General features: G+C 34.1%; 1 protein-coding gene across 4 annotated transcripts; it reads left to right on the top strand.

The window, feature by feature from the left end:
• Positions 1-6,253: 6,253 nt before the first annotated feature.
• LOC144569237 (uncharacterized) lies at positions 6,254-20,126 on the top strand. Of its 4 annotated transcripts, none has more exons than XM_078319484.1 (28): positions 6,254-6,597; positions 6,685-6,799; positions 7,213-7,331; positions 7,676-7,792; positions 8,189-8,338; positions 8,669-9,099; positions 9,306-9,524; positions 9,905-10,026; positions 10,396-10,487; positions 10,877-11,105; positions 11,459-11,522; positions 11,742-11,890; positions 12,247-12,317; positions 12,704-12,877; positions 13,133-13,201; positions 13,917-14,018; positions 14,922-15,011; positions 15,245-15,320; positions 15,548-15,650; positions 15,781-15,850; positions 16,001-16,180; positions 16,267-16,389; positions 16,492-16,575; positions 16,825-17,009; positions 18,462-18,600; positions 18,851-18,910; positions 19,293-19,397; positions 19,791-20,126. In XM_078319484.1, exons 1-28 carry the CDS (start codon positions 6,508-6,510, stop codon positions 19,902-19,904), a joined length of 3,642 nt encoding a protein of 1,213 aa, XP_078175610.1. In that variant the 5' UTR covers positions 6,254-6,507; the 3' UTR covers positions 19,905-20,126. The 4 variants fall into 4 exon arrangements, 3 of the variants coding, with proteins under 3 accessions (XP_078175610.1, XP_078175611.1, XP_078175612.1); XM_078319485.1 differs by having other exon boundaries at positions 10,892-11,105; XR_013516023.1 differs by having other exon boundaries at positions 6,369-6,597; positions 18,851-18,917; positions 19,299-19,397.
• The last annotated feature ends 510 nt before the right edge of the window (positions 20,127-20,636 follow it).

Raw genomic sequence — 20,636 nt, forward strand, 5'->3', positions numbered from 1 at the left:
CTTTCTTTCTTTCTTTCTTTCTTTTGTTTTGTGTTTTTATTTATCGGGCGAAAAAGAAAGCGATCCCACCCGGCCGTGATTTTGATTGTAGGTAAGGTAAGGTAAGGTAAGGTAAGGTAAGGTAAGGTACAATGGTAAAATGGTAAATCAATGGTAAATCAATGGTAACTCAATAGATAGATCTATTTATTATTTGTGTGCATGTTGTTTTAAAAATACGAATGCGCGCATGGGCCATGGGGTGGGGAAATAAAGAAAAGAAACATTACAAGGTAGAAATTTGGTATATTGCACCCTGATTTAGATTAATTCAATCAATGGAAGGCCTATCTTTTAATCCAAAATTCCTGCATTGTTTCACAATCAAACTGAGATCCATTAAATCGAGATATCCTAAAATGAGGAATATGTCTTTAAGGATGTATACATACATACATACATACATACATACATACATACATACATACATACATACCCCTTTCCGCCTATCATGTCACAATAATGTCCAACATCAATTCCATTTCGTAAACCAGTGTTACTAATTTGGTGCATCACTCTACCAGTGTAAATTTATGAATTTTTATATTAATTTAATATAAATTCAATTCATAAAAAATAATCAAAAATTAATGCACTAAAATTTATTTATAAAACCTTTTTCCACCGCTAACTTTAGATTAAATTAATTTGAATATATATAAATTTTACATATAAATACATCATTCCTAAAGTATATCAGTTTCATTAATTTGAATTTATCATTTAATTCCAATTCAATCAATTTTGGAGACTATAAATTTAAGAATACTATACTTCTACTTGTCGAGTATAATTTACCAATATTTGTATCTCTATTCTTAGACTAAGCACGTAGATGTCCTGATCCGTCAACGATTATGATTAAAAGATGAATTTTCGAATTGAATATCAGACTTCTAATCAAACAATTTGCTTTTTTTTGTGCATTTTTTTGATGTTTTTCTATGTGTAGAGGTCTAAATTTATTTAGACACGTACTCGCCACACGTGGATGTCTTCCTTTCTTCAATTTTTTCGAAAAAATTCCTAAACTCTCCTTATTTAATTGTCAGATACTCGATTTATTTCTATTTTTAAATATCATTTAAAGATACATATCCACATATAATAGCAATGAGAATTACAAATCCACATTAATAACAATAAGGATACGAATCGACACGTAACGGCAATAAAGACTGCATATCCACATTAATAGCAAAAACTATATATACAAAATTTCATGTAACAAAAATATAATAGATTGATAAAATAATAAAATAACAAATTTCAGTATTTTACTATAATAGAAAATAGCACACAAAATCAACGTAAGTATGAAATAAAAGTCCTCTTACTTATTTCTATGAAATACTGAATGTCGAACATATTTGTTCTCTTATAATAAATTATCGTTCTAATCTATTTTAATATTATTTATGTGTATCATTGAATAATTATTATTTTCATTCGTCTGTTTCTTTTTTTTTATGAAAATATGTTATTTTTATGAGATATTTTTTTTATTTTCTTATAATATATCCCTGTTGTAACGCGCAAACCCGTGATTTTTATTAATACCCTCCAAAAAAGAAAAAAATATCAAATCTACCCTCCAAATTAAAAAAATCATAAATACCCTAACCGCCCCACAGTGGGGCGATTTGCCTTTTTTTTTTTTTTACAGATCTTTAGCAGACCGCCCCGCTATAATATATATCTTTAGATGTTTGCTATAATTTTTTTTATATGTTTAGCAGACCGTCCTACAGTGGGGCAGTTTGCTATAGTTTTTTTTTTTAGATATGTTTAGTGTGGCCGTTGGATCTCTGCTGGATCCAATAAGGTGTGACAAGTGAACTTTGCACGGATCCAGGTAACCATTTTTATTGTTGAAAGCGTCTAATTGTCCACAGACTTTTATCCACCATTTGTCCACAGAATTAACTTGCGCGGATACTGTAAAACTACTTCTACATGATGTATAATTATACAGTATATCACATAAAATATATCAGTTAATCACAAAACATCCAGCAACTATTATAAGTGGTCCCATGATAGTTAGAAAAAGATTGCAACTTGCACAACATGACAAAAAAAATGTATTTTCAAACTGTACTTTCAGAAATTACAGTTATACGAAGTTATTAGCAGTTAGTGTTAGTTATTAGCGGTTATTTTGACAAAAAAACGTGATAAAAAGAAAAAAAATTAAATTTTTCGATTAATTTTTTTTATTCTTTTTTTTTATTTAATGAACACACAAATAAATCCTCAAAATAATGAATACTATAAAATTGACCACTTTAACTATAAAAATAAAATGTACAAACTATAAAATTACAGACATGCAAAATTCACATATGAAAACGATAAAATAAAATGTTGAAAAATATCAATTTTCAATACTGTAAAAATATCAAGTTAAACTGAGGTAAAAACTATAAAATTGTAAAATTGGCAGATTAAATAAAATTTAAAAAAATGTCAATTTTCAATATTATACAATTGTAAACTTACACTGTGAAAATAAAAATTATAAACTATAAATTTACAACAATGTAAAATTAGTAGATGAAAACGATTAAATACAATTTAAAAAATATAAATTTTCAATATTATAAAATTGTTAATTTAAACTGTGAAAACAAAACGTAAAAACTATAAATTTTTAATAATGTAAAATAAGCATACGAAAAAGATAAAATAAAATGCAAAAAATGTAAAATTTTAGCTTAAACTACGACCTACAAAGAATCAACCGAATTTTTTATTAATAGAAAATAAATTAATAAAATATCGAAATAGGGGATAGCTTTTGAGTTTTGTCGAGAAATAAGTAGAACGGGTTTTATAATCCCGTCTAGCGGACGAGACTAATTATCCCGTCCGACTTAATGACTGATTAACAACCAACTTAATCAGACTCAGCGGAGAAAAAAAAAACGGGACGGGAAGGTTAAACCCGTCCGGGGTTTAAAAAAAATGGAATGGGAAGGTTAAAGCCGTCCGGACCCCGGCGTAAAAAAAAAAAAAAAAGTATTGGTGTGCGTTATACTTAGCACCAAAATATAAGCATCATAAAATGCTACCAATAATAAATGATGTTGTAGCATGTTCTTCAAATAGTATACTTCCTTTGTATGCTTGTCATAAAACAGTGAAGTCATCATGCGAGTACCATAATAATTCAAATTAAAGAACATTCATCGGATGACGGACACCAATACTTTCTTTCTTTCTTTTTTACACCGGAGCCCGGACGGGAACCTTCCCGTCTCATATATATATATATAGAGTTAGGCTGGGGTGCTATGGATAGCATAGTGGCCTCTATGCTACGGCTCAATATTTGAGTTTTCAAAATCCAAACGGTCAATCCGAACCGTTCATCTTATTCTCCATATTAATATCTGCTTGGAGACCAAATTTTATAATTTTCTGAATTTTTTTACTATTTATTAAGCCACTTTGAAAATCGCTAATCCAACGGTTTTACTGTTTTGTGCAGCCACCGTTGGATCAACAATTTTGTAAAATACTTAATAAATAGTAAAAAAATTCAGAAAAATGTAAAATTTGGTCTCCAAGCAGATATTAATATGGAGAATAAGATGAACGGTTCGGATCGACCGTTTGGATTTTGAAAACTCGAATATTGAGCCGTAGCATAGAGGCCACTATGCTATCCATAGCACCCCAGCCTAACTCTATATATATATATATTTTCTCGGATAGGTCTTACTTTCCCGCCGGCTTTTTTTTTTACCGCTAAGTCTGATTAATTTAGTTGTTAATTAGTCATTAAGCCGGACGGGATTAGTCTCGTCCGCTGGACGGGATAACAAAACCTGTTCTACTTATTTATCGACAAAACTCAAAAGCTATCCTCTATTTCGATATTTTATTAATTTATTTTCTATTAATAAAAAAATCGAAAATAATCAATACTGTAAAAATTATAAATCTAAACCATAAATCAATTTCATGTATACTGTAAAATTTCTAAATCTATACATACATCCATCATCTGTTCAACAAAATCATAATATTCACCACACATAACATCTATTCAACACAAACCACAATATTCACCACAAAAATAGCAAACCTAATTATATTATTCAACATTCAGAATAGCATAAAAAAACTATGAAAAAATAACATCTACATTAAAAACCTCATGTATTCATTGTCGGGATGAGTAAGAAGTCTCATCACAAGAACCACATGTTCTTTTGAGATATCATCCTGCATAAAATAAAATAAACAATGAAACAAATTGAATTTATTGCAAATAAGAATTACAAAATAATCTTACAAGTTATTTACTTGAAAATCATAGGACTGTCTGTGATAATATTGTATACAAAACGCAAGAGGAAGATAGCGCAATCATGTGATTTCTCTTCCTGTTTTGGGCAGTCCTTATAATCCACAGCAACATCTATCCAATCAGGTTGGAAATTTGTACGGGAGAGAGATTAGGAGAGAAAACAGTATGGCGATATGGGGAGAGATTTGAAATTTTGAAAATTGAAATTGTGTTGATGGAATATGAAGGTTATATTTAAGGCAGTGCGTGAGGAGAGACGGTAAAGCAGACTTATCCAAACTTATTAAAACAGTTGAACCGGGAGTCGAATAAGGCTGTGGATAGACAGTGGACAAAACATGATGAACAAGAACCTTTTCTCTTTATTGTTAACGTAGTAAACCAGCCCGTTAAGTACCTACATAGTGGAAAAATGTAATGTATTGGAGGGATGTCATGTACCTCTTTAAGGCCAATTTTCTTTCCTTCTATCCTTTCATTTAATATATCTATATGCATGTGGATAGATAGAAGTGCATAAAGTGTGGCCAATCTTATCTTTTTATGTATTTCATATTATTAATTAAGTAGATAATTAATGCTGTAACGGTTAGAAACTTTGACTATGATTCCAACTCTCCTCTTTATTGTGGTTAACTGTAATGTTAGTTTAGTGTGTAGTTATATTAATTTTCCTTGTGTTCGTTAATTGCAGCATCTTTAATACATTGAAATGTTTCAAATTAACTAGTTTAATACATTCATGCTATACACACTAAACATATCTAAAAAATAAATTTTTTATAGCAAACCGCCTCACTATGGGACGTTCTGCTAAACATCTGAAAAAAATATTATAGGAAACATATAAAAACAAAATTTATAGCAAACATCTAAAAACAATTTATAGCAAACATTTGTAAAAAAAAAAAATTATAGCAAACTCACTACTAAAGATATGTGAAAAAAAAACTGCCCTACTATGAGGTGATTAGAATATTTATGAATTCTTTTTGAGTTGAAGGATAGATTTGATATATATTTTTTCTCTTTTTGAAGGTATTAATAAAAATCACGGATACATACACGATATTTTGAAGGTATTATTAATTAAGTACATAAATCTCTCTCCCCAAATTTTCTCCCCCTTGAGACAACACAAAATAACTCGCCACGCCCAACCTTATTTAATTGAACTTCACACTTTAAAGTATGGTGTTTGATTTATGCGACAGTTTAAAAAATTAGTTCAGAAGAAATAAAAAAATATTTTATTATTTTGTCCAATACTTACTATTTCAACTATTCAATCTAAACAATATTTATATTATTCGATTGTGCATAATATTAAAGCTTTTTACATATTAATTGAATTAGCACTCTAAATAGTATTCTTTACGCTATTTCTCCTGCGTACGAAAAATAAGAAGAATATAGTAATTTAGAGGAATTGATAGGATAATATAAGAGATGTATAATAGAAATGAAAATCTTTGATGTATTGTAAACACATTTCTGATTTTACCAGACATTTAAATCATTAATTTAAAAAAACTTTGAATTTAATTGATAGATTTCCTCTAGAAGGTTTTGCTGCCATGGATCCGTGATCCGTCCTTCTTGCGGAATCTCAAGTTAATTTAAAGTAAAAAGAAAATTGTGAAAATTAATTAATTTAAGTATATGCTATATTTTTAATAACTAAAAATTAAATTGAAATTAGAATAGAAATAACTGAAATTAGGCTAAAGTTAATTTAAAGTTAAGTTAAATTGAAAATGAAATTATAGTAGAAATAATTAAAATTAATTTGAAGTTAATTTAAAAAACATTGCATTCATATTCATGCCAATTAATATTATTAAAAAAATGGAAAAGAAAACCAAAGCAAAAGGGCATTATGTTTATGTTATGTAGCAAAAACGAAAGCAAGAACATATTATTATTAGTACTCTATAATTATTAATTACAAGTGACCTTTGTTTCTTTCTTCCCTTCCCTTCCCTTCCCTTTCCTTCCCTTGTTGGTCTCTCTCTGTCGCTCTCTTCGTCTCCTCTCCAACCAAAACCAAAACCAAAACCAAGTCGAAGCGACGAAGCATCAGCTCTTCTCTTCCTTTCCCTTCCCTTCCCCAAGCAGATTAAATCGAGAGGGAGAGACGACTCGAGAGCATGGTGGAAACAAGGCGCAGTTCCTCTTCTTCCTCAAAGCATCAGCTCTCAGGCACACCCCCTTCTTCGCCTCCCTCTAAACGAGGCAAGGTCAGATCTTTTGCTCTTCCCCCAAGCTTTTTATTTCCAATTCTGTCACCCCTTTTTTCATTCTTTTTTCCTTCTTTTATTGATTAGACGGAGCCCTCGTCAAGGAGTGGCGATGCGGAGCCCTCCACAGCGGAGGGGCCTGTGGGACCTCTGGAGCCTGAACAGTCGGGGCAGAGTGTATTTGTCGAATCAGCAAATCAAGGTTTTAATTTCGTTTTTCTTTCCCGGGATTCCTATTTTCTTGGGTTCTTCTCTTCTTCTTCTTCTTCTTCTTCTTCTTCTTCTCCTTCATCTTCACCTTCTTCCTTTTTATATGTTTAAACCAAACTAAACCCAAAGAGCACTGATTAGATACTTATATCTTTCCCCATTAATCTCTATATGTTCTCAAATGCAGTGAAGAATAGCAAAATCCAGATTCTTCTCTTGTGATTTTTTTTCCCTTTTTCTGTCCTACTGTTCATTGGATTTTTTATGTTTTACTATTTTTACAATCTCTTACTCAATAACAAAAAATTTCAGTTTGCACTTCTATCTCATTTCTCTCTTTTGGGTTTCTTTTGATCTTGATTTTTAGTTGATTGATTTTCTGTGTGTTTCTTTTATCTTTACTAGATCAATTGGAAAATGAAATGGAGATAGAAGCAGACAAGTTAGAATCGGAGAGACAGCAACCTCCAGAAGAAGAACAGACTCAAGCTCCTTGGGGAAAGCTTCTATCACAGAGTTCTCAGGTATGTTTGTTTTGATGTTTCTCTTACCATTCTGATTCTATGTTTATCTATGCATTCGGTGGTTCTTTATTTGACATCAATGTCATGTTCTAACTGATGACTACAAGATAGACCTGTTAGTGCTGTTACAAGTGTAATGTAATGATACCGGTCTGCTGCAGTATTTTTCTGTAGCAGTACCAGGATGGTACTGCAATAATAGAAACATAAAATTAATAACATACAGTTTAACTAGAATATTTGATCTGTAATATTATTTACTAAGATATTGGTAGAGTTGGGTTTGTCTTGTGAAAAAGTTTGTATACGCCTAACCAGCAAAGCATTGTTTGAATTGTTTCCAGTACCCGCATGTTCTTATAACAAGTTCTGAATTCACTGTTGGTCAAAACACGGGCTGTGATTTGTGCTTGAAGGATCCACATGTCAGTAAAACACTCTGCAAGCTCAAGCATAAAGAGGTATTGCTTTTTGGCCCTCTTCTCTATTAATATTGGACGATCTTTTGTCTTACTTCTTCAATTGTAAAAACAAATCAAAACCGCACATGCACGAGCTACATACTTAAGAAAAGATATGACTTGCATGGAACTAGATATAGTTTATGTGTAGCAGTTGAGCTCTTTGTTTTATTTGTGATTTTGAATTGCAAAATTGATGGTAATTTGATGCACCATTCAATGTGCAAATATATCGTCCAATAACAATATTATAATATAATTTACTCTTCAAGATTTGTAAAAGTTGTTCCATTCAAGTACTTTTCATCATGTCAGTACTTCCTTACCGCAACCATAGAATTTTGTTTTCGTGAACGAATAAACTAAGAAATTGTTGAAATTTGTGTATTGTTTTAGAGGAGTGGTCTTTCAAAGATAGCGGTACTTGAGGTGGTTGGTAGAAAGACTAAGGTGCAAGTAAATGGAAAGTCTATCGGCTTTAACCGACATGTTTATCTGAATGGAGGTGATGAGGTGGTCTTTGGTACCTCTGGCGGACATGCTTATGTATCCTTTCACCCCCCTATATTCATTTTGCATTGTTTTTTTATAAATTTTTCTGTTGGTTCCATTAAGGTGTCATAATTACAAAGTAACACATCTATAATTTATTTCTGAATGAATACGAGCTTGATCTTTGAATTTTCATAAATAATTTAGATTTATTCTGCCTGTGGGTTCAGATTACTATTGTCCTATTTGGATCAGGCACAACACTTTCTTGAACTGTGATGTAAGATCAGGTTGGGGACCCAACCTGACAGAAAGGTTGAGGCCGAACACCCTACATTACACTGCAACCAATTTTACAGTTGTAAGTTCTTTGACTTTAATCAGATCTTTCAAGATCTCTCAAATGACAAGCATGCAAACAAGGATGTGGGGCCCTCATCAGTTCAAATGCCCGAGTCAGCCACAGTCCCATCTGCACCGGAGGGGACTGGTTTGGAGACACAAAGGAAGGATATAACGGCCATTGCTGGGGCATCCATTCTTGCTTCCCTCTCCAACCAATTAGACAAAGAAGATGATAGTTCTAACGATGGAACATGCAATGAAAATGATGATGGCGGTGGCGGTGGTGAAAAGAACCAAGAGGGAATGGGAGAGGAAGATGTTCATGAGCGTAATAATGTAATTTCCTCTAATTCTTCTGATTCAACAGAGGCAGTTATAAATACTTATGCGCACAAAACTACTGGTATGAAGGATGGGCACTCCAGACCTGACCTGCTCCGAGACCAGACTGGTGGGCATATCGAGTTCAGGTATTGTGACTTTTGAATACTGATATTGTATGGTAACATTCTGCTACCAACCTGGCTTCTGCCGAGCAATATGGATTTTTTCTTATCATCTCTTTTCCAAAACAATTAAAACTCTGTTAAAGAACCATAAGATATTCTTTTTTGGTCAGAAAGATGAAGCATCTTTGTTTCACACTAATTCTACAAAATTTGAGGTCTTTTTCTAGGGTGCCAGCAAGGCTGGGGTCATCAGATTTTGATATGACAGGAGCATCCTTCAAGGCAGCAGGAAGGGATGCCGTGATGACGGATGCAGGGACAACTGATGGGGTCAGCCCGTCAGTGCCAACAACAAGGTGCAAAGCTTTTAAAGAAAGTTTGCAGGAGAAGATTATTAACCCTGATGATATAAAGGTTTCCTTGGACAATTTTCCCTACTATCTCAGGTATGATTTTCACAAACACACACACGCAAACGCACACATAAAATTATAGATACCCCCACTATTGAGCTAGTATTCCTCCATTATTACGCCCAGCAAGCCCTGTTGATTAAAAGAGGGAGAGAGAGAGAGAGAGAGAGAGAGAGAGGAGAGAGTTCTTCATTGGCCATCCTCATGAATGGATGATTGAAGGGTTGAGGCCAGATGTAACCACTACTTTAGGGACATATGTCAAATTATTCTATTTTACTGGGGCAAATGAGATAATTATAATTTTTTTCTTGCTGCTGTGTATGATTTTTGCTTGTTCTCTTTTCTTTTCTTGATGTTTATTTTTTTAGTAGTTTGTGGTTGATATCTGTCTGTTATTTCTACTATTGTAGTGAAAATACAAAAAACATGCTCTTGTCATGTGCTTATGTGAATTTGCAAAGGAAGGAGTTAATACAGTGTGTCTCTGCAATCTCATCCCTGAACCCTCGAATCTTATTATCAGGTCCAGCAGGTATGTACTGCCGCATTGTGATGCACTTACCATAGCTTTGCTGCCAATATGGCTGTGTAATAAAGTCCAGCCGTGATGTGGTACCGACCTTGCTGTCTTAAGTAACAAGCTGAGTGTCTGGTACCAACAGTACCAGGATGATTCTTTGAGAAGTTTTAATATTTTTCCTCTTAAGGAATTGAAATTGGAAAGGAGAATCCAAAAATAAAAATCAAACGCAATATCTGTGTATTGGCTTATTTATGCGGTAAATTCAGTTTCCAACTTTCCATAAATGTGTGAAACCAGTAACTTTGTGATACTATATTACTAGTGCACTATCATGTTGTATTTTCTTCAATGTTTACTTCTATGTAAATCCACTTCCAGGTTCAGAAATTTATCAGGAGGCCTTGATAAAAGCCCTTGCGAAGCACTTTGATGCTAGAGTACTTATTGTTGATTCTCTCCTCCTACCTGGGGTAATAAGCTTATTAATATTTTTTTTGTTTTGTTGTTTCTGTCCTTTACAAATATTCAATTGGAAAATGATGCCGTGCTCCTGCACCGCCCTGATCTCTTGAGAAACAGTATTTTATAATAAATAAAATGATTGGCTTAAAGCTTGTCAGACTTCGAACCAGTGCCGGTTCAGTACACACTGTACCACCGGTCAGCCTGCAACTGTTTGGTACCAAAAGAAAAAGGGAAATTCTTGTTGAATCTAAGAAAATATTCCAGTAGCCAATCTGAATTAAAAGGATAAAAAAGGGGTTTGGATCCTGGGGATAGATCTGATATAGCCTAGCTGGTCCAGATTCTATCAGTTGCACCTATAGTCATAACTTCTTTGCTGCTTAACTTCCTTCAGTTGGCTTTGTCAAAGGATCCAGAGCCACAAAAGGATGGGAGCGTGAGGACAGAAAAGGCAACGATTTTTCCATCAAAGCCTCGGTCGACCGCTGGCGACTCAGTGCATCATCCCAGGAGACCAACTTCCAGTGTGGAAGCTGATATTGTGGGCCCATCCAACTTTCACTCTTCTATGCTGAAGCAGGAGGCCTCCACGGCATCCTCAAAAGGCTATACTTTCAGAGAAGGTAATGTTGACACCAAGCTTATCTATGTTGGTCAGATTGTCAGAATACTGCTCTGATAACTATTTGTATTATGATCATGTACTTACCATTAGAGTATGTCTACTGCAAAAGGTCAACTGTTCACCTTTGAATAGTAATTGCATAATTACACTGAATATGCAAGCCTGCTAGAAAACCAATAAAATAAGTAACATAATTTAAAAGATTGAATGTTAAGTGCAAGCAAAGAGAATTTATATAGATTACAACAGCTAGGTGCTAGTAAGAGAGAATATTAAATTGGTTCAGCATGGCTTTTGGACAGGAACTAGTTTGCTTGATTTTTCTTTTTCATGATAATATCTTATTTATAGGTGACCGGGTGAAGTATATTGGTACCATAGCTCCACCGGGATTTGCTCTGCAGACACCTCTGAGGTATCTCTCTCTCTTTTGATATATATGATTTAATCTAGATGCTTGTCAGTAGTTAGTTTGAATTTACACCTGTTTGCTGATGGATAAATTGAAGTAATAATTGAGCCATAATTCAGTGTGACAGGAAAAATAAAATTCTGTTAATTGAAAATGCAACTTTACTGAATGAACATCAGGATTTTACTTTTGTTTTATTTTGTTTTTTATTCATCCTTACAGGGGTCCGAGTTACGGATACCGAGGCAAGGTCCTTCTTGCCTTTGAAGACAATGGCTCCTCGAAAATTGGAGTTAGATTCGATAAAGCGATTCCTGATGGAAATGACCTTGGAGGGTTATGTGAGGATGATCATGGTTTCTTCTGTACTGGTAATATATTTTCTTGCTGTTACTCTTGTTATAGCTGTATCTCTTCTAGTAGTGTGCACACACACAGATGAGGGGGTTGGTTTTGGTGTGTGGGGTGGGGGGGGGGGGGGGGGGGGGGGGGGGTAGAGAGAAAGAATGCATGTGTGTGTAGCCAAGGGTGCTAGCTCTAGCACCTGTAGCTTAGTGGCAGCATCTCAATTTTTGTTTTCTTCATCGGCATAGTCTATTTTTGGCATTCATTATGGCGTAAAAGTTGTGTGGGTGAGCAAGTATTATTTGTATGTATGACTTTATGTTGATTGAACACATTTGCATACAAATTTGATTGTTTGTTGACTATGTGATTTGTTGTGCAGCTGATTTACTCCGTCTGGACTACAGCTATGGTGATGATGGCGAGAGGTTGGCTGTCAGTGAATTAATGGATGTACGTTTTGTTTATGTCTTTTACTAACTAAACTGATTTTCTATAGGTATTTACTTGGCTGTATTGGTTCCTTGGAGTCTGGTATGATCCACTGGTTCAGCTCCAGCTAATTCACCTGAAATTGGTCATACAGAGATGATACAAAATCTCAAATTCAGTTTAGATATCCTATAAAGAAGCACTGAGGACAGATGAAATAGAAATATTTGAACAGTTGCTTGTCATTGTTCCTTTTTTTGGCATTTCTTGTGCCATACTCTATACATTTGAGTATCAATTTTTTGCAATACTAAACATGGGAAGCACTTTAATTTTCTCACATTATATTTAACATTGTTTGGAAGCAAAGTAAATGATTATAACTATTCATCTTCTTGTTGTTTCAGGTCATTTCTGAGGCAAGCAAGAAAGACCGTTTTGTTGTATTAATAAAGGATGTAGAGAAATCAACTACTGGTAGCTCAGATTCTTATGGCGCTCTTAAGTGCAAGTTTGAGGCCCTGCCACCTGGTGTTCTTATAGTTGGGTCCCACACTCAAGCTGACAATCGCAAAGAGAAGGTATTGAAAACCTTCAAACTTTATTAGATATCTTAATATTGTAAGTGATGAATCAAACAGAAGATTGAAATTGTATAATTATCATGTTTAGCCCAAGTCCTCTACTAACAAGTGCCACGCGTCACCAATGAAGCAAATTAACCCTAAACTCTAAACCCTAGAATATTGGATTCGGTTTCAATCTATGTTAAGCAAATAAAATTTGTTCATTGTATCATGATGTTGTAATATACATAAATAAATAATATGACGCAGACACATCCTGGAGGACTTCTTTTTACTAAGTTCACTACAAGTCAGACACTGCTTGACATAGCTTTCCCGGTAAGTACTCTCACACTGCTTGACACAGCTTTCTCGGTAATTACAATCCCGTTCTTATTATAGATGTTGTACCTCAGGCCTGGTTCAGTGTGTTGATTCCTAATATTGTAGGAATTCTGAAAACTATTATTTCTATAATCGCTGTTGTACTGCCACCACAACCACAAATTAAGAATGTTGCAAGACCAACTTTTTCACTCGCATAACCTTTTGTCCAGTATTACACACATAGATTCAGCCTCTGCCAAGCTTTCAAAAAGAAAAGGAGAGAGACATCCTCTGCCCAACTTTAAAAGAGAGAGAGAGAGAGAGAGAGAGTTTGTTATGTATACAAATATATTACAGGCTTGGATTGTCTATTCCAGCATGAAAAAGCAAGATGACCATATGTATTTCAGCTGAAATACAATGTTTGTACAATAGCCTAACTCTATATATGCACCGTGTTGCTACAGAGTATGTGTTACCCCCGCCCACCCCCCACCCCAACCAACCAACCAACTACACAGACACACACATACAATGTCAAGACAGAAAAAATATGACCTTATCAGGTTGTTGGGATGCAACCAGTATTCAATTTTCTTATTGCAGCTTTTCAAATGTTGTTTGAAAATCTTTGATTATGGTATTTGTTGTGAACTCTGAAGTTTGTCCGGGTTTCACACTTGCCAAGTCATTTTTCTTTCTAATGCTCTATTCTGTATGTAATCAGGAAAATTTTAGTAGGTTACATGAGAGAAATAAGGAAATTCCCAAGGCAATGAAGCAGCTCAATCGCCTTTTCCCTAATAAAATCACCATCCAGTTACCTCAGGTAACCTTTTCACTCCTCTTTTAGAACTTTTTTATTCTTCGCATATGAAGTTCTTAGGTTCACAACGTTTGACCCAAGGCAATGAAGCAGCTCAATCGCCTTTTCCATTTGTCTCAGGAAGTTATTCGGGGCTGACAGTGGGTTGGGTCAAACAGGTCATCAGGCCAAAGTCTGAACGATTGTTAGTTTGTTTTTGGATTTGTTTGGCATTGCTTGGTTTTCCATTTGTGTTTTTGGATGAATGTATCAGGCATGAGTTTAATTGACTAAATACCAAATATAATTGAAGTACTGAGCAGACAAGGTTGGGCATGATCTGCTGATCTGCACCTGATGTCAGCTTGATCTAAACCTGTTAGGGCTGAGTAGACTTGTGGGTAGGGGTGTAAACAGATCGGATACGGATTGGATAGTGGTACAACCATATCCGTATCTTCTTTTTTTTTCTGGATATAGATACGAATCATATATTAGATGGATACAGATTGGATATTAAACTGGATACGGATCTGATATCCATTTTTCAATACTATTATTTATTAAAAAAAATATAGAATTATTAAAAAATATGAAAGTTCATAATATTTATCTAATTATAATGACGAATAACATAATTATTTTCATAATATATATTAAATTATTTGTTATATATCTACTATTCGGATACGGATAATTAAAATTTAAAACCAGATCCGTACCACTATTTGCATGGATATTCGGATATCGGGTATCTGTATCTAAATTTCTAATAAGGATCCGGATTCAGTCGGATAATATCCGACCCGTTTTCACCCCTACCTGTGGGGTATGGGTCAACAGTGCAACCTACTCCTGCTCCAGCCCAAGATAACATATTAAAAAAGGATATATTTCCTTATGCCTATTTTATTAAACTTTTATCAGGATGAAGCACAACTTACGGATTGGAAGCAACAATTGGATCGTGATGTAGAGACCCTTAAGGCCAAAGCTAATGTTGGTAACATTCGTGCTGTAAGTGGTTGCCTTCCTTCTCTTTTGCCATTTTATTTGACATTTTATGCTCAAAATAAATGCAACAGCTCAAACAAAATTTAGATTACTTTTTAGAATGATTTGCCAGAAATAGTCTATTGACCAAATAACTTCTATCAGTCCATTTCTTTTATCCAGATCTGTAAATTCATTAATTTTGTATCAGATTTATAGATAGGATTATACTAACATAGACCTTTTGATATGCACAGTTCCTGAATAGGTGCGGCATGGATTGCAATGACCTTGATGAATTATCAATAAAGGACCAATCATTGACCAACGAGAGTGAGTTCACTTGCTTTGAAATTCTGAAAATTTGGGTAGTTGAATTTTGAATGACGATATCTCCCTGTCAAATTTGAATTGGTCATCATATTTTCTGTTTAAAATGTACAAGCTTATGAGAACTACCAGGGGTATTCACTGATAAGAGAACCATTTGTGCTGCTTCTGCATTCTGGTATGTCATGGTGTACTTGGTCCTGCAATCCTTATGATTTTATTTTTTTCAGATGTGGACAAAATGGTGGGTTTTGCCCTTAGCCATTACCTGAAGGACAAAAGACCTTACCTGCCAGCTTCTAAGGATTCCAAAGTCATTTTGCCTCTTGAAAGGTACTTGAATCATTTCTGTTTTTCTATAATTTTTTATTTTACATTCTTAAATTGTGAAAAAAATATTTGATGGTGTTAGCATAGCATGCTTAACCTTGCAATTTTTAAATTTTCTTGTCATGATTTGTAGCTTGAAGCACGGATTTAGTATGCTACAGAGCATGCAGAATGACACTAAGAGCTCAAAGAAGTCATTCAAGGTACTATAATATAATAATGATGATGATAAGGGTAATTGCAGTATACCGAAAAGTGAATGCAAACTGTAATAAATTGACTAGGATAATAGCAATATTCTATTTGGGGAAGGAAGCATTAACTTGGAATCTGGGGATTTCTGCCTTGTGCAGGATGTGGCAACTGAGAATGAATTCGAGAAAAGGCTATTAACTGATGTCATCCCATCGAACGACATTGGAGTTACTTTTGATGATATAGGTGCCTTAGAAAATGTGAAGGAGACATTGAAGGAACTTGTGATGCTCCCTCTTCAAAGGCCTGAGCTATTCTGCAAAGGACAGTTGACCAAGGTATCTCTTTCATCCTATTCTCATGTTATGTATGTACTAATTGGCAACTGATGTTCTGATTATACTTTTTCTTTCTTCTTTTGTAGCCTTGCAAGGGAATTTTGCTTTTTGGCCCTCCTGGCACAGGAAAAACAATGCTTGCAAAAGCAGTGGCTACCGAAGCAGGTGCAAATTTCATCAATATTTCAATGTCAAGCATCACATCAAAGGTATGTTTTATGGTTTTTTTAATGTAATTATTATGGTTATTAGTTGCAGAATGTGATTTCTAAATTAAGATGTGTTTTCTTTTTGATTATTTTCTGTACCAGTGGTTTGGAGAAGGAGAGAAGTATGTTAAAGCTGTTTTCTCACTGGCCAGTAAAATCGCGCCAAGTGTAATTTTCATCGACGAGGTCTGTTGGCTCTTTCTGTTCTCATTTTCTTGATTGCTTGCCAAATTGCTGGCTTTGCTCGTATGTATATGTGTGTATTTATTTTTCAAAATTGGTGCTGCATGTCAACCATGCATGGCTCCAGAGGAATTTCCTCTATTTGCAATTGTTCCTTGGAATTTTTTTTGGAAATTTCTACTTTTGTAGGCATGCGATGTCAGATCGTGAAAAACATAAATATCTATTTTGATTTTATAACAAAAAAAACAGGTAGATAGCATGCTAGGAAGGAGGGAGAACCCTGGAGAGCACGAGGCAATGCGAAAGATGAAGAATGAGTTCATGGTCAATTGGGATGGTTTGCGCACCAAAGACAAGGAACGTGTCTTGGTACTCGCTGCCACAAATCGTCCTTTTGACCTTGATGAGGCTGTCATTAGGCGCTTTCCTCGGAGGTATCCCTCTTGATTTCATCCTCTCTGCTTCTTGCATTTTTTATTCATTTTTATCGAGGAAAGATAAAAAAAAAGCCTCTCGACTGTTGCATTATTATGATATTTATTTTAAATTTGGCCCTTATCATACACGGTAATAATGTGGAAAATTTATGAATACTGAAAATAAAATGCTTGACCTACTAGACATGACCGATTTTTTTATTAATGCGTCCAATAAAATAAAAAATAACAAATATACCCTCGGATTTTAAAATTTTCGAAAAATACCAACTGTGGGGCAATTCACTCTTTTTTTCTTTTTTGAATAATCTCAAAATGAAAACAGTAAACTAAATTTTTGATAAAACACTAAACTAATCTTGAAAAACGGCATAGCTGTCACCGACGCACGTCTTCTCGCAAGTTTTTCGGAAAGTGGTCGTTTGTTGAAATCGGATACTCGAGCGCTGTTTTATGGCTGTTTGAAGTTTCATCATCACTTTTTGCCACCTTAGTGAAAATATCGTCTCTCTTGCTCCTTGTCCTAGCCTCGCCCGGTTACGAGAGATGTCTTAGATAAATACATGTACACAACCTACAAGTGCTTTAGAAATGACTTACAAAAAATAAATAGAGATGCTGTTATATGCATTATAACAGGAAGACACGAATTGATGACGTGGAAAAATATTATATTTCTTTTAACACACACATATCATACAATAAAATTGTGTATAATTGTTGGAGCATTCATATACATCCGTTTGAAAGAAGAATGTTCCTCATTTTTTTTTTATTGAACTAATAAAATATTAATGTTTCATTCATTTAGTTAGTGTTTTATATTATCAATTTGATATCAATCATTAAAAAAATTAATTGATGAACAATTTTACTACTCAATTACTCCTCAATTTTAGTAAAAAAAAAAGAGAGAGAGAGAACCGCCCCCCTGTTATTTTTTTATTTTTTGAGGGTATTTAAAAAAAAATCAGCAGACATGGCTTGCGTGTACCAAAACTTAAATTTCAAATAGTTGATCTTGAAGCTGATCCCACCATATTGAGAACCTCACATTTTTTATTTTGAGGAAAGAGAACCTCACATTTTTTTTGTTATTTTTTTATTTTCTGAGGGTATTTAAAAAAAAAAAATCGGCAGACATGACTTGCATGTACCAAAACTTAAATTTCAAATAGTTGACTTTTAGTCTTTCAATGCTCATATTCTTTGTGATGCCGCTGTTAAATCATTGTTGGAGTTAAGTGGCCAAAGAGTTTGAAAGAACAAGATAGAAAAGTTTAGGGGCTTGGTTGCATAAAAGGGTCAGGAACTACATTTATGAAACATACATGTGCCATTTTTATAATTCTTTCAATTATTGTAGGGTCACATGATGTAACTGATAATATGCCTCTGTTACTCCATCTCACTTCTGCATTGGTTTTTTTGTTTGCTCAATATATACAGATTAATGGTGAACTTGCCAGATTCAACAAATAGAGAGAAAATTTTGAGGGTAATATTGGCAAAAGAAGAACTAGCGCCTGATGTTGAATTGGAAGCCCTTGCTAACATGACTGATGGGTACTCCGGAAGTGACTTGAAGGTAGACTTCTTGATATTCTCTCTCTTTTATAATAGTTACTGATACACTGTTAACCAGAACCATATTTACTGTACTCTACACACATGCTCAAGGCTATAAACTCCTACTATGCATCAACATACAACAAAAAATATGACAAGCAATAAAGGTACATGCTTGTACTGAAAGGTGGGGTATCTGGTCGGAATCAAGTTCCCTATTGTACTTGTATTCTTGTCTTTCGTTATAATATATTTTTTTTCTTACATAGAATCTGTGTGTCACGGCTGCATATTGCCCCATTCGAGAACTTTTGGAGAAGGAAAAAAAGGTATGTAGTTTCTATTCTATTCTATTCAAATTTTATACTTGAAAATTAAAAATGTTACTGAAACATCAAGCCCAAGTATCTCAAATAAGCATATTTCAAACAAAGAGAAGAGAACATTGATATCTGTCCTTCTCGTCTTGTTGTTGAATATTCTGAGTAATGATGGAATAAACTATAAAGTTACAGTCCTATGATTATATAAAAATTATTTTTGCATTTTGAAGCTAAATGCATGTCTATGGAGAGATTTTTTTTTATTGAGCTTTAGTATTTCCAGTATTACATGTTTAAGGTATTGTAATGGTGATTGCCTATTCATGTGGGTGGTATTGTCATCCTGGTTATAAAGGTAAATCAGTTTAAATTGATAATTTTTCTGCAGGCCAAGAGTTTGGCAAAAGCAGAGAGCAGGCCTGAACCTTCCTTGCACGGGTGTGATGACATCCGTCCTTTGAGCATGGATGACTTCAAATTTGCGCACGAGCAGGTATGATTTCTATGAAATAAGTTTTGTTTAGTTTCATATTGTTCTGGCTTGAGCTTTATTATCTGTGGCTACCTTATCATCTTTTTTTAAGTTAAAAGTGTTTTTTAGTAGTGTTAGCATGCATCTGGTTAGGAACTGTATATTTTTATGGAATCTTTATTTGGTTTCTATAGAAGGGGAATTTGCATGCTCTTGCGAAACAAGTTGTTTATTGCCATATAAAATATTGAAATAATCCTTTGTCATTCATGTGACACAAACATTTAGCTATTATGATTTGGGATCTTGCAAAGAGCTTTTTTTTGGTTAATGCGCGGAGGATATATACTTATTGAAATCACCCATGGAATTGTTCAAGAAAAGAGGAGAGTTAAAATTTGGTTTCTTTTGTAGGTTTGTGCGAGTGTATCATCAGATTCTTCCACCATGAATGAGCTAATCCAATGGAACGAGCTGTATGGAGAAGGCGGATCAAGGAAGAGAAAAGCACTTAGTTATTTTATGTAGTATTGATCTGTCCCCTCTGTTTGCCCCTATATTATAGTGTACAGTCTCCCTCACCGGTGGCAGTATCGTTAAACTTAACCCAACTGGCTGCAAAATAGTCGGTTTCTTGATTTTAGTTTCTTTCATTTGACCTCCTGTATGCCATCTTTGTAAGTAGTTGTCATGCTAGCTATTTATCAAACATTAATATATGTTAGAGATGAGCCATGTATGTCTTTTCCCTTACCTGTTACTGTTAGTAGCTTCTCCCTATTTTATTTATCTTTCGAGTTATTTTATACCTGATTTTTGTATATGATAAGAAGGCCCCTTTGTACATGTAACTGTAGGCTTATTCTCAATCTTTATGATTTATCATTTTACTGTGGGCCTGTTCTAATTTTTCATCGCAATGCGCATGTTGGGCCTTTCTTTTCTTTTCTTTTCTTTTCTTTTTTTCTGATTTCCCATCACGAGGCTGTGGTGAAAAAAATGTTGTTTATTTATTGGGTGCCAATGTCGTTAGTAAAATCTTTAGTAAAATTCGTGCAGCCGAAGATCTACTTTATATAATCTTTAGTAAAATTGAATCATATCATTAGGGGTGCAAACGGGTTGGATATTATATCCGACTGTATTCGACTCCGTATCCGAAAATTTAATACGGATATCTGATATCTGAATATCCGTGCAGATACGGATATGGTTTTGAATTTTAATTATCCGAATAGTAGATATATATTATATAATTTA

This window comes from Carex rostrata, chromosome 18 (assembly GCF_964058835.1).
Source record: "Carex rostrata chromosome 18, lpCarRost1.2, whole genome shotgun sequence".
Lineage (NCBI taxonomy): Eukaryota > Viridiplantae > Streptophyta > Magnoliopsida > Poales > Cyperaceae > Carex > Carex rostrata.

Coding starts and splice junctions, on each gene's coding strand:
- LOC144569237 (XM_078319484.1), top strand. CDS start 6,508: ATGGTGGAAACAAGGCGCAGTTCCTCTTCTTCCTCAAAGCATCAGCTC. Junction 10,488..10,876: donor ATTCTCTCCTCCTACCTGGG/GTAATAAGCTTA, acceptor AACTTCCTTCAG/TTGGCTTTGTCAAAGGATCC. Junction 11,523..11,741: donor GCTCTGCAGACACCTCTGAG/GTATCTCTCTCT, acceptor TCATCCTTACAG/GGGTCCGAGTTACGGATACC.